Source organism: Pelodiscus sinensis, chromosome 19, assembly GCF_052426305.1.
Source record: "Pelodiscus sinensis isolate ZL-2025 chromosome 19, ASM5242630v1, whole genome shotgun sequence".
Classification (NCBI taxonomy): domain Eukaryota; kingdom Metazoa; phylum Chordata; order Testudines; family Trionychidae; genus Pelodiscus; species Pelodiscus sinensis.
In genome coordinates this window covers 7,099,111-7,112,427 of record NC_143070.1, presented here as the reverse complement: position 1 = coordinate 7,112,427, position 13,317 = coordinate 7,099,111, and the positions used below count along the sequence as shown (strand labels likewise).

Here is a 13,317-nt window from a genome sequence, read left to right as displayed (position 1 = left end):
GGGCCTCCAGTTGCCCGCATCCATCTTGTCCCCTTTTTTGAAGGATAGGACCGTCATTGATTCGTTCCAGGATTTGGGGATACGTTGGTGTTTCATGCACAGGTTATAGACTGTCATGAGCACTAGGCAGCCTGGGTCGCACTTCTTAAGGAGTTGGTAGCCTATGCCGTCCTTTCCCGGGGCAGTGTTGGAGGTTCTCAGCAGCCGGGCGGATACCTCTGAGGGAGTAAAGGCTGATTCCAGGGCTTCTGATGGCATGACCCGGGGTAGCTGGGGCAGGCAGACTGGTCGTGGTGCGGGGTTGTAGGTGTTTTGGTCGAAGACATTGGAGAAGTATTCATGGAGTTGTGGTGCGGGGATGGAGCAGAAGTCCGGCTTCTCCTGGAGCACTTCTCTCATTGCCTTCGGGCGGCTGGATCTGTAGAGGCGTTGGAGGCGGGTAGCAGCAGCCGGGTTATTGCGGCAGGCAGCGTCCCCTCCTCCGGCTCCTCTCTCTTCACGTGGAGCCGTCGTGGGTCTCGGAGTATTCTGGCCTCGCTGTGGGGGGGCATTATGGTCTTGGTGGGGTCTTTTTGTAGTTCGTTGTGTTCCTGCTGGACGGGCTTCCTCTGTGAGTTCGGCTGTGAGTTTACTGATGGCAGTTTCCAAATCAGGGAAGGATGATGTCTCGGCCAATGCCGATTGCCAGAGGAGCTGCCAGGCTGTGGCGGTACGTTCCCGGGGTTGGCGCCGTCCCTGGAGCGACTGGTTGAAGAGGTCAAGGTCATTGAGAGGTTCGATGGAGGGTAGAGGTGGGGCGGTGCCACTTACGGTACCTTGTTGCACGTTGCTGGCCTCTTGTGCAGTGGATGTTGGGGCTGGGCTCAGGGGGTCCTCATGGATCTGGTCGCTGGGCCCTGGTAGCCGGTGGGTGTCCCTGGTCCAACCTGGTTCAGTGCTGTGTTGGGTGAGTACCTGCGGGCGGTGATGGGTTTGGCAGGTGGGTGTAGAGTTGTTGGGTGCGTGTATCTGGGCCCTGGTGGTAATCATGGAGCCATGGGGTGCGGCGATCCAGCCTGGAGACTGTCCCTGGGTTAGTGTGGGGGTCGGGTTGTGATCTCTCATGGACTGGTGTGAAGGTTGGTGTTGTGGTGAGGTGTATTGGCGGATGTCGTTGATGAAGGCCCTTACATTTTGGGAGAGCGAGGGCTCAGCGGTGGCAGAGTGACCGGCTGGTTGACTCACGTGTGGGGCGATAGCATGAGTGTTGTGGCGTATGGTGGTCTCGGTTGTCTCCGGGGTTGGGGTGTGTTGGTGGATCTCTGCTGGGGGAGTCGTGGCTTTTGGTGGGTTTTGTTGGACTGCTGGCAGCGGTCTTGAGTCAGGCAATCCATTCTCTGGTGGCGGGGGAGTTGGAGTTGCATCCTCTGCGGCCCACAATGTTGGCCCACTTGGTCCAGCTGCTTCTGACTCCGGAGGCATGCAGGAGAGTTGATGCAGTTTACATGCTTTTTGTGTGTGGAAACGGTCCTTGCATTTTCTGCATCGAAATCCGATTTGTTTGTGGTGTATGCTGCGCATGTGCTTGCTGAGGGCTCCCAACGTTAATGAGCCCCGAAAGGTGGAGCAATATGGGCATGGGAGGCGGCCCTTGCGGAGGGGAAAGTCAATGTAGGTGGTACCAAGTGGCCTCTCGGATGGGGCTTCTGGCTGGGACGTAACAGTGGGGGGTGAGTGTCTTGAGTAGATGATGGGCTGAGGGGGAGCTCTTCGACCCTGGGAGGCTGATGTGGGGGGGTTGCGGAGTACTTTCTTGGGGAGGGCCCTAGAGGAGGAAGGTTCTGGGATGTAGGGAGGTGAGGAGGAGAGTCCTTCAGACATGGACTCAGAAGCGGAGGAGGAAGTAGTGGAAAAAGGGTCAGTGCGTAGGGAGATAGGCAGCGCTTGCTGCCGACAGGTTCTAATGGGATGGGAGTTAGCGATCCCTAGGGTTAGAGTTGGGGCACCCGTGGGGGGCGTGGTGGACTGGGCTCTCCGGGAGGTGGACGATTGGGGGATTCGGGGAGCATGGGGCTTGTGCTTTGGTGCAGGGGCGGTGGATGGTGGGGTAAGGGGAGAACCCCGGGAGGCTGATGTGGGGTGGCTGCGGAGGGCTTTCTTTGGGAGGTCGCTAGAGGAGGAGTATTCTGGGACATAGGAAGGTGAGGAGGAGAGTCCCTCAGACATGGACTCGGAAGTGGGGGGGGGATGGTGGAGGAAGGGACTGTGAGGGGGGGGGGGGATGGGCAACGCTTGTTGTCTACAGGTTCTAAGGGGACGAGAGTTGGCGATCCCTCGATTTGTGTTTGGAGCGTTCGTGGGGGGGGGCGTTGGACTGGGCCCTCCGGGAGGTGGACGGTTGGGGAACTCGGGGTACGTGGGGCATGTGCTTTGGTGCAGGGGCGGTGGGTGATGGGGTAGCAGGGGAACCCTCGGCCGAGGGGGAGTTGCTTGATGGTTTAAGGGAGGCGGCAGATTTGTGGTTTGTACTAGGTTCCTTGTGGGCTGCCGTCTTTGAGCTCTGGGACCCCCTCTTGTTAGTGGGCTCTCAGGAGCGGGTGGATGGCTTGTGGGCCTTGGTCTTTACCGCGTCAGCGTATGAGGCTATGGAGGAGGTGGATGAGTTGGGGCAATAGGCTGAGCGTGTGGTGGAGGGTGCATTAGGTGACGGGGACTGGGTAGACTGGGGCCCCTGGTGGGGGGAAGTCGGGCTCTCTGTGACCTGGTGCGGGTCTAGTGGGGGAGAGTTTGAGTTGGGGGGGGCTGGTGCTGGGGCTCTGGGTCGGGGGGGCTCGAGCTAGAGGATGATAGGAACCGCGCGGGTGACTACGTCTTCGGGGATTCAGGGAGGGGGGGACTATTGGATGAGGGCCATGAGAATAATTCCCAGGACAGTGGGGGGGGATATGGCTTCTGGGAGTAGGGACCCGGGGGGGGCTCAGGAGGGCTAATTCCTCCTGGTGGGGGTGCCAGGCCTGGTTTGGGTATGGGCAGATCCCTCTATCGGGAGGCATACCGGACCCCGCAAAGCAAGGTGAAGAGTCAATGTCCATGGTTGTAGGTGGTGCCCAGTCAGCTTGATATAACGGGCATGGCTGGGGGTCCATTGGTTGAGCGGGGGCGAAGTCGAACTGGGTCCTGCTTGGGTCCTCATATGAAGTGGGGTGTCCGGGAGCGTCAGGAAGTTGCTTGGATGGTGAAGAGGGCAGCAGGGCCTCGGGCTCTGGGCTCTGGGCAGCTACTGGTGTGATGGCAGTCTCTCTGGTAACAGTGGGCATCCAGGCTTCCTCTTGGTCTGTCGACGCCAGGTCTGGTGAGCGGGGTCCGACTCCTGTCCAGGTGGGCCTCCACACGATGCCCTCTGAGGAGCTGGAGTCTCTTGGAGGGTTTGACAGCGACGAAGAGGGGGGGCTCCGGGGGTTGGTCTGAGGGCTCACCATTCTGAAAGATAGATCACAGAGACAACCGGCTGGGGGGGGGAGGGGGACTAGGGCCGGGAGGGGGCTATTGATTGGCCGAGGGGGTAACTCTGAGGGGGGTCGTGGGCTATTTCTGGGGTGGGGTTGGTGTTTAGTGACCACAGTGGGGGGGGGCAGGTCCCACAATTAAAGATCTGTGGGGGGATTAATTGGTTGGTTGGGGGGGGGGGAGTCCGTGGGGCAGGGCTGGTCACAGATCTTGGACTGTGGTTCACTCAGGGTTGGGAGGGGGCTCCCTGAAGTCTGGTAGTTGGAGAGATTTAAGGGGACTTATAAGTATTTACTTGGCTAGGGGCTAACTAGTGGGGTTTAGTTGGAAGATGGGTCATGGGTAAGGGGGGGAGGCTGGTGCATGATGGTGATCAGGTGGTGTGCTCAGCTGGCCTCTGGGGCAATGGGGGGGCAGTTGGGGGAGAGGGACGGGGGATTTAAGTTTTTAGGAGGGTTAAGCCGGGACGGGCTGGACAGGGAAGAGCTAGCTGAATCACCTGTAGCCCTTGCAGGTGGGTGGTGTCAGTGGTTATTGGTCGTGAGTAATTTAAACCGTATGGGGGGGGGGCGAAGGAAGATGGCCGCTGGGGGAAGCGGTCACTTCCTGTGGTAATGGAGATGGGGGGGGGGGAGCGCGGGGGACCTGCCCGGGACTTAGGTAGAGGGCACAGCCCGGGGATCGGGCTGAGTCCCCAGTCCCTCAGTCGTGCTGATGTTGTGGTTTCAGCAGTGGTTAGGCAGAGCAGAGGAAAAGGAAACTGAAACCGGGTTAATTAGTCTTCGCCACAGCTGTGGCGTTGACAAAAAAAAGAAAGGCGGCAGATAAAATAAGCCTCCGGACACGGTGTGGGGGTTGGCCGCGTGGGGAAGGGGGGCCAGCTGTAAGCGTATGGGGAGAAAGGGGGGGCCGAGTGATAGCTGAGGCGCACTTGCACTACCCCAGTGGCGGGGGCGGGCGGGGCAAAACCGCGGCGATCAGGTGAGCCGAATGGCGGGGGGGGAGGAGGAAGGGACTACAGCGCGGTCAATCAACGGCCCGCGACCGGAGAGCACGGTCCGCGGGCCGCGACGGGTCTCGGAGTGTTAGGCACCCCGGCACGGCTGCCGAGACACCATTTGAGTGGTGCGGGTGGCGGCAGTAGGACAAACGCCGGGCCGGGCGGAGGGGGGGGGGGCTGGTCACGTGGGGGGAGAGGGGGCCAGACGGCGGCGCGCGGGAGGCGGCGGGGGAGGCCACGGGGTGACCGATCAAAGGCCCGGGACCAGAGGGCACGGTCCGCGGGCCGCGCCGGCTCTCGGGGTGTTTAAGCCCCTTGGCGCAACAGCTGAAACTCCGAACGAGCGGGGCCAGAAGCGGCAGGAAGATATGATGTGCCGTCAGTTTAGACGGAAGGGTGGGGGGCTGGCCACGCGGGGGGAGAGGGGGCCAGCCGCCGGTGCCCGCGAGGGGGAAGGGGAGACCGCGGGGTGACCTACCCGGGTCCCGGGACCGGGGGGGGGGCCGGTCCGTGGGCCGCGCCGGGTCTCGGGGTGTTCCGGCGCCACAGCCGAACCGCCGCTCGCATTGGGCAAGCGGCGGCAGAAAGCTAAATCACCGGGCCAGGTGGCAGGGGGAGGGGCTGGCCACGTGGGGGGAGAGGGGGCCCGCCGCCGGCGCACGGGAGGAGGAGGGGGAGACCGCGGGGTGACCGATCAGGTGCCCGGGACCGAAGAATATGGTCCCCGGGTCGCACTTGGTCTAGAGGGGTTTTAGAAAGTCTGTGGGGCGAGAAAGGAGAGAGCAAAGACTGTGGGTAGAAGTAAGGACTGAAATTAACCAGGGAACGGGAAAGCAGGGGAAACAGGAATCAAGATGGGGGCGAGAGGAGGGGAGAGGGACTGGGGACTAGGAGGTAAGTAAAATGGTGGGGAAGAAGGGATTCAAAATGGGGGCGGGAAGGGCAGAAGGAGGGTTTTTGGCTAGGGAGAAGGCAACATGGTGGGGAAGACAGGAGGAAAAATGGAGGCAAGGAAATAGTTGGTGAACGGAAGAGTCAGGATAGAGTGAGCGGAGAAGCTCCGGAGAGAGGACCTGAGTGAGCCACTTACCGGGGGGGGGGGGCCCAACACGCGTGAACCGAAGTGGATCTTCTGTTCAGATGAGTGTTGTCACGGCAACCCTGACGCCGAGCCGGTGGGAGCGACTGATAAGAACAGAGGGCACGGTCTGCGGGCCGCGCCGGGTCTCGGGGTGTTTAAACACCCCGGCGCAACAGCTGAAACTCTGAAGGAGTGGGGCAAGCAGCGGCAGGAAGATATGCCGCCAAACTAGGCGGGGGGGGGGGGGCTGGCCACGCGGGGGGAGAGGGGACCAATCGCCTGTGCACGGGAGGGGGAAGGAGAGACCCCGGGGTGGCCAAACAAAGGCCCGGGACTGGATGGCACGGTCCGCGGGCCGCGCCAGGTCTCAGGGAGTTTAGACCCCCCGGTGCAACAGCCGAAGCGCCGGTCGAGTGGGGCAAGTGGCGGTCGGAAGGTGAACCGCCGGGCTAGGCGGAGGGGGGGGAGCTGGCCACGTGGGGGGAGAGGGGGCCAGCTGCCAGTGCACGTGGCAGGGGGAAGGGGAGACCGCGTGGTGATTGGTCAGAGGCCCGGGACCTGTGGATGAAGCGCCAGTCGGCGAAGCGGGTGAACCTTCCCCCCAGAAAGGAAGTGGTTGCTGGAGGTCCACTTGCTGGATGCCTCGAACACCTTGCCCTGGTCTGTTTTTTTTTAATTTTCGGCGTAGAGGCAGCGGAGGGTGGATTTTAGGACTCTCTCCAACAGCTTTCGGGCGGGCGGCGTGACGACGGTGTTCTGGTCGGAGTTTCCGCGTGGGATCAGGATGCCCATCTCGCCTCGTTCCTCCGCCCAGGTCCAGCGGCAACCGATTCTCTTCCCCAGGCGGCAGGTGGCGGTGCGGGCGCGGGACCAGAGGGAGGACAATTCTCCCCCTTGCCGTCCCAGGTTGTTCGAGAGAACCGTTGAGGAAGGCGACGATGTCTTGCGGAGCGGGGGCCCTGGCGGCGCGCTTGCCGATGGTCTCTTGCAGGGCGGCACTTGCGATGGTGCGCACTCTACGGTCTGGGCAGGTCAGGAGGCGGAAGGCGTGTGTCATGATGGTGATGTCGCACAGGTCTCCCATGCGCGGGACGTTGGCACCCCCTTGCCTGTGCGAGATGTACATGATGTCGGAGCTGGCCCTTTGGGGGAGGTAGAGCCATTTCCGGACCAGCTGCCGGATGGCGCGGTCTGCCTTGTTCAGTGGCCCCTTGGCGACAGCAGAGCCCCTGAGAGCAAAGGGGATGCGGGGGATGAGGAAGGTGTTCAAGGCGTTGATCTTTTGCCAAGGGGCGAGCAGGAAGCCGTCGATCTTTTTGGCGTCCTCGAGAATCCCGTCGATGGTTGCCGTCGGGGTCTGTTGGACGCGGATGCCGGTCGGCGTGCCGAGGTGCAGGTAGGATTCGCCGTCGGCCAGGGCGGTCATGGGCTCCCCCTGGATCTGGAACTGCGTCGGGTGTACCAGGGCGCCGGCGTCGCCGGAGATGTGCAGAGAGGCGCACTTCCTGGCGTTGAAGCGCAGGCCCATCCATTCGGCCGCGCGGCTAACGACCTCCAGGAGTACGCGGAGGCCCTCTGGGTTGTCGGCCAGGAGAACGAGGTCGTCGGCGTAGGCCAGGGCGCTGATCTTTTCACCGTATAAATTGAAGCCGGCGGGGCTATTCGCCATGGCGCGCAGGAGCAGTTCCATGGCCAGGTTGAATACGATGGGGCTGAGGGGGCAGCCCTGTTTGACCCTGCGCCTGAGGAGGATGGGGGCGGTCTCGCCTTCTTCGGCACGTATGGTGGTAGTGCAGTCACTGTATAAATCTCGAAGTAGGTGGAGGAAAAAGTCCGGAAGGCCGAATTCCCGCAGGGTGTCGAAGATGAGGTGGTGGGGGATGGACCCGAAGGCGTTGGAGAGGTCCAGCCAAGCCATAGCGCACTGCTTTTGCCGCCGTCTGGCTGACTGGATGGCCGCCTGTAGCACGTAGTTGTGCTCGTAGCACCCCTCGCAGGACATGAAGCCCTTCTGGGCGGCGCTGATGGCACCTCCGCTTACCGCCCAGTCCGTAAGTCTCGCGGCGAGGCAGCTGGTGTATAGTTTATAGATGGTGCTGGAGAGGGAGATGGGTCTCCAGTTCCCGGGGTCTTGTCTGTCGCCCTTCTTGTAAAGCAGGACCGTCATGGACGACTTCCAGGTGCTGGGGATACGCCGGAACCGCTTGCACAGGTTGAAGATGGTGGCGAGTACGAGGCAACCAGGGTCACGCTTCTTGAACACCTGGTACCTGATGCCGTCCTTCCCCGGTGCCGTGTTGGAGGTCCTGGCGAGCCTGGCAAACACCTCTTTAGGGGTAAAGTCCCGCTCCAGGTCGTCTGCGGAGTCGATACGAGGCAGCCGGGGCAAGCAGTCTGGGCGGTGGGTCTCGGGGCATGCCGCGCGGTCGAAGACGTCGGCGAAATAGGCGTGCAGGCGGTCTGCAGGAACGTCGCAGAACGGCCAGGGTTCCTTGAGGATCTCCCTTATCGCCTTGGGACGGTTGGATCGGTACAGGCGCTGGAGGCGGGTGGCGGCTACCATGTCAGTCTGGCGATCGTCTCTTCTGTTGTCTATGGCGCGGTTGGCGTCAGGTCTCGGTGCTTGGGGTCTGCGTCGGGGATGCTGCGTACGGGTCAGGGCTCGTTCGTTGGGCACGAGTCCCTCTGCTAGCTCCTCCGTAAATCTTTTGACCACATCTTCTAGGTCGTGAAAGGAGTTTGTGTCCGTTAATTCCTCTATCCAGAGGAGCTGCCAGGCGGTGGCTGTGCGTTCTCGGTTGCCCCTCACCCGCTGGCTGTCTGGTTGTGCAGTCTCGGGTACGGCGGGTGAGGTGGCGGGGGCCCGGTGTTCCCCTGGGTCGGGAGTCGGAGAGGTGTGTACGGTGGTGCGGCGCTGCTCTGGAGCGTCCAGAGCAGAGCGCGGGTCGTCGTGGAGTGCGACGGGTCTGCGGTCTGGAGCAGGAGGCGGGCAAGCGGTGTCGGCGGCAGGTCCTGTACTGGATCTGGGTGCGCCGTGGAGACTACTTGGGGCGGCAGGAGGGCGACTGCTGGTGACGTCTCTCCCACGAGCCGGGCTGGGTATTTCCCTCTGTCCGGGTCGGTGCCTGGTGTTGTTGTCTCGTGAGGAAGGGCAGTAGGGCTGGAGCCGCGGAGGGGCGCTGGTTCGTCTCTCCGCCACGTTGAGTCTTACGCCTCGGATGTATTCCCAGACCGTCTGGGACAGGTTGGCGAGGCTGACTGAGGCTGCAGTTCGCTGGTGGGGCTGGAGGAAGGTGGGAATTCTTGAGGGCCTGGGAGGCCTGCCGCTAACGGCGGTACTGCGGCTAGGGGAGGACCCGTGGCTGTTTGGAACTTGGGGGATAACGGGCTCCTGGCTTGGGGTGACATGCGTGGTTGGTGGAGGTGAGGTCACGGCTAAGCCGTCCGGGGAGGGTTCTTGGTCTAGAGGTGAGCAGGCAGGTGTTCCCCTAGGGAGGGCGGGGCACCGTGTCTGGTGGACCTTACACCCTGCTAAGACTAGGAAGGGCTTGGTACAGTGGGCACAGTGAAAGCCCATCTTCTTTTTGTGCACTTGCCTGATGTGCTGGCCCAGAGAGGTGGTGGTCGTGAGCCCTTTGTAGGTGGAGCAGCACGGGCAGGCGGGGCGATTATTAGGGATCGGGAACTCGATGAGCGTGAGCCCCTGGAACTCGTCGCTGGGTGGGGGGATAGGGGTGCCCGCCTCGGGCGGGTACGGGGAGGCAGGGGTTCAGGAACATATGAGTGGGAGGATGCCGAGTCGTCACTAGCGGTCCACATGGGGGAGGCGGAGTCACTGGAGCAGTGGTCCGAGAGCAGGGAGACGGGAATTGCTTGCTGCCGGCAAGTTCTAATCGGCCTAAATCCGGCAGCCCTTGTGATTGGTGTCGGGGCGTGGGGCGGTGGGGTCCCCGTGCTATGTCTGCGGGGTTCTCTGGGGTCGGTAGCGCTCTCTGGGCTGGAGGTACTCCCAGAGAGATTGGCCCTAACGGCATCGGCGTACGAGGCGACAGCGGTGGCAGCCATGCTCGGAGTGGTAGCCATGCAGGCAGGAGCGGGAGCGTGGGTTGGGGATGGCTGGGCGCTCTGGGCCACCCGGGGAGATTGTTCCGGGCTGGCGGTGCCTGGGTCAGAGAGTAGGGGGGAGGTATTGGTGCTCAAGGGAGACTGGGGCTGTAGTCCTAAGAAGGCAGAGGTAGAGACTGGAGACGGAGGGGGCCCACAAGGATGACCACACCTCCAGGGCCTCAGGCAGGATGGGGCTGGCAGTGTTGGGCCAGCAGACTAAGTCCCAAGTCAGGGGTGGGGAAGGAATTCCAGGTAGCAGCGTTTGGGGGGGGGGGGGGGGGGGCTCAGCAGGGCGATCTCCTCCTGGTGCGGGGTCCAGACACGGTTAAGTCATTCGGTGTCCCCTCCAATAGGGGACACGCCCAGAGCTCTCACCAGCAGGGCATGGACCGCCACCGAGTAGCCTCCGGACTGCAGGTTGTCGGCCAACTGTGCGTATTTGTGGAGTTTCTTTTCCCGGGCGACATGGAAGGCGGCCATGCGGTTTTCGAAAGGCACCGTCACATCGATCAGGAGGATTTTCTTGGACTGTTCATCCGTGACCACGATGTCTGGTCGCAGGCGGCTATTGGTTCCCGGGATAGGGGAGTCCACAGTTACGGCTCAGAGGGCTGGCGGGAGAGCCTTCACGAGGCGGTCCTGAACGGTGTTGTGACGCCGCCCCCAGGCCTCTGAATGTGTCATGCAGCCGCAAAGCACGTGGGGTAGTGTTTCCAGGGGGTATCCGCACCGTCTGCACCTCGTGTCCTTGGTGCCGTGGCGGATGGCGCCGTTCAGGGGGACGCAGTTGAGGCGGGCTTGATGAATGAAGCGCCAGTCAGCAAAGCGGGTGAAGTTGCCAGCCCGGAGGAAGTTGTTGCTGGCTTCTTGCTTGCTGGTCACTTCGAACACCTTACCCTGGTCCGGTCTTTTAGCCAGGGCATCTGTATAGTGGCGGCGGATGGTCCCTTTCAGGAGCCTCTCCAGCAGAGCCCTGGCCGCGGGGGTGACGGTGGTGTGGCCTTGTGCGGTGATGCGGGGGAGCACGACGCTAAGCTCCGTATGGGCCTCGCTCCAGACCCAGCGGCAGCCAATTCGTTTTCCCAGACGGCGGGTGGCGTTGTGGGCCCGGGACCATAGGGAGGAGAGGTCACCGCCGTCCCTCCTGAAGTCCCCCTCGAGGGAACCGCTGAGGTAGGTGGCGATATCTGCAGTGGTGGGGTCCCTGGCAATCCTCCTCCTCACTACACCGCGCAGGGCGTTTTCTGCGATGGTGCGCACTCTCACGTCCGGGCAGGTCAGGAGGCGGAAGGCGTGGGTAATGGAGGCCACGTCGCAGAGGTCCCCAAGCGCGGAACGTTGGTGCCTCCCTGTCTGTGGGGGATGTAGACAATGTCCGTGCAGGCCCTCTGAGGCAGGTAGAGCCACTTCCGGACAAGGGCTCTAATTGCGCTGTCAGCTTTGTTCAGGGGGACCTTGGCGACGGCGGAGCCTCTCAGGGTGAAGGAGATGCGGGGGATCAGGAAGGTGTTAACCGCGTCTATTTTCTGCCATGGCGCGAGCAGAGATTGGTCGAGCAGCTCTGCATCCCTCAGGATTTTGTGGAGGGTTTCCGTCGGAGTGGTCTCGACCCGTATTCCCGTCGGGGTGCCCAGGTGTTGGCCCTCTTGGAGGCAGGCCATGGGCTGTCCTTGAATGGAGAAGGTGGTTGGCCTTGTGAGGGTTCTTAAACTGCCGTCGATGTGGAGGGAGGCGCATTACCGGGAATTAAAGCGAAGGCCTATCCAGTCGGCGGCCCGGCCGGCGACTTGGAGCATCCGCTGCAACCCCTCCGCGCTGTCGGCGATCAGGACCAGGTCGTCGGCGTACGCCAGGACGTCGACCCTCATGCCGTGCAGGTCCAGACCGTCCGGGCCCCGGGAGATGGCACGCAGGATGGGTTCCATGGCCAGATTAAAAATGATGGGGCTGAGGGGGCAGCCCTGTTTCACGCTACGGTGGATGTTGACGGGTGCGGTTTCTCCGGTGGTGGCACGGATTGTGGTGGTGCAGTCTGCGTATAGATCCTGGAGGACGTGGAGGAAGGCGTCCGGGGCCCCAAAGTCCGTCAGGGTGTCTGCGATGTGTTGGTGGGGGACGGAACCGAAGGCGTTGGTGGGGGATGTAACACTTGATCTTAGCCAAAAGGCCGAGAAGCGATGGCTTGCGTCGGCCCCCGACCGAGGTACCCGCTTACCCATACGCAGTGCTGGCGGTGTTGGGCCAGCAAACTGAGTCCCAAGTCAAAGGAGGCGATGGTACCTCGGGTAGCAGTGTTCGGGGGGGCTCAGCAGGGCGATCTCCAAACCTGGTGCGGGGTTCAGTCGTGTGGTGTCCCCTCCAATAGGGGTCACCCTGGACCCGGCGAAGCAGGGGGCAGAGTCGCTGTCCATATCTAAGGGTAGCGCCCAGTGGAAAACGGAGGATGGGTGGGAGGAGAAGTCCATGGGAGGCATGGCTGCAGAGTCACACTGGGTCGGGCTGAGGCCATAGCTGGCTACGGGATGTAGGTCGGCATCTGGAACTGGCGGGGGCTGGAACAACGTCAGCGAGTCTCCAGCATCAGTCGGCTCTCGGGGGGGGGGGGGGGGAGGCCCTCTGGCATCCGGGCTCCAGGTGGGTCTCTGGGCATCAGGCCTGGCGGGTGCCATCTGGTTCCCATCCGGAGAGTCCTCCACAGGATACAATCGGAGGAGCTGGAGTCCCTGGAGGAGCCTGAGGCGGCATTCTGGGGGATGATAGTGAGGGGGGAAGAAAAGGAGAGGAGAAGAGGTTTAGAAAGTGGGATAGAATACAACCTATTTGGGTGTGGGGTAGATAGGTAGGTAGTTAGGCAGGCAATAGCTAACAAGGGGACAACAGCAACCCACGCAAAAGCAAAGCAGAAGGGAGAGAAATTACTAGGTACGTAAATAGGTGTGTATAGTTTAAAGAAGTGGAAGCCACAGGAAGCCTGAGGAATGTGGGAAAGGGGGCTGGTTAGGGGTTAGTATTTGCAGTAGCAGGAACAACAGTAGCTAGATCCCAGTAGGAGCGCAGCCGACCCAGAGGGTAAACCAACAACACCACTGACCAGAGCGAGAACAGAGCGGTAATGGCAGGAGATAGAGGGAAGAGAAATGATTTAGGAGACAAGAGAGAAAAGCAGCAATAGCAATAGTAATAATAGTAGTTAAATTATATTGTATTAGGTTGGGATTAGGCAGGAAGTAATGTTGATGAAGGAACAATGGCAACGTACACACAAACGGAATGGGGGGGAGGGATTGTTAAGTAGCAACCAAAGTAAGCCTGGGAGCTCTGGAGAGGGGGGACTTGTTAGAGGCTACAGCCTAGGACAGCAGCAGCAACAGCTAGAGTAAAGGAAAGTGATAGTGATGGGGGGGGCGGGAATGATTTGAGATAGTGGTAAGGTGATAGGAGGAGCAGCAGCAATAGTAGTTTATTATAGTATATTAGTATGGAGGGTAGGTGGGGAGTGATGTCTGGTGGAGAGACAACTGCAACACACGCACAATATAACAGCAACAGAAACAACAGAAAAAAACCAGGGGGGGCAGTGGTAGTTACTTAAGGTGGGGAGGAGAGTAGAGACAGGTCCCAGAGAGGGGGGGAGCCTTCTTGG

General features: G+C 61.4%; 2 protein-coding genes across 2 annotated transcripts; both read right to left on the bottom strand.

Moving 5' to 3' along the window:
• Nucleotides 1-4,119: 4,119 nt before the first annotated feature.
• LOC149522089 (uncharacterized) lies at nucleotides 4,120-9,935 on the bottom strand. The gene has a single exon (XM_089770726.1). It carries the CDS (start codon nucleotides 9,142-9,144, stop codon nucleotides 5,944-5,946), a length of 3,201 nt encoding a protein of 1,066 aa, XP_089626852.1. The 5' UTR covers nucleotides 9,145-9,935; the 3' UTR covers nucleotides 4,120-5,943.
• A 69-nt stretch (nucleotides 9,936-10,004) lies between these two features.
• LOC142825884 (uncharacterized protein T26G10.4-like) lies at nucleotides 10,005-11,335 on the bottom strand. Its single transcript, XM_089771472.1, has 3 exons — nucleotides 11,129-11,335; nucleotides 10,414-11,027; nucleotides 10,005-10,239 (listed from the first exon to the last, which is right to left on the bottom strand). Exons 1-3 carry the CDS (start codon nucleotides 11,333-11,335, stop codon nucleotides 10,005-10,007), a joined length of 1,056 nt encoding a protein of 351 aa, XP_089627598.1.
• Nucleotides 11,336-13,317: the final 1,982 nt, after the last annotated feature.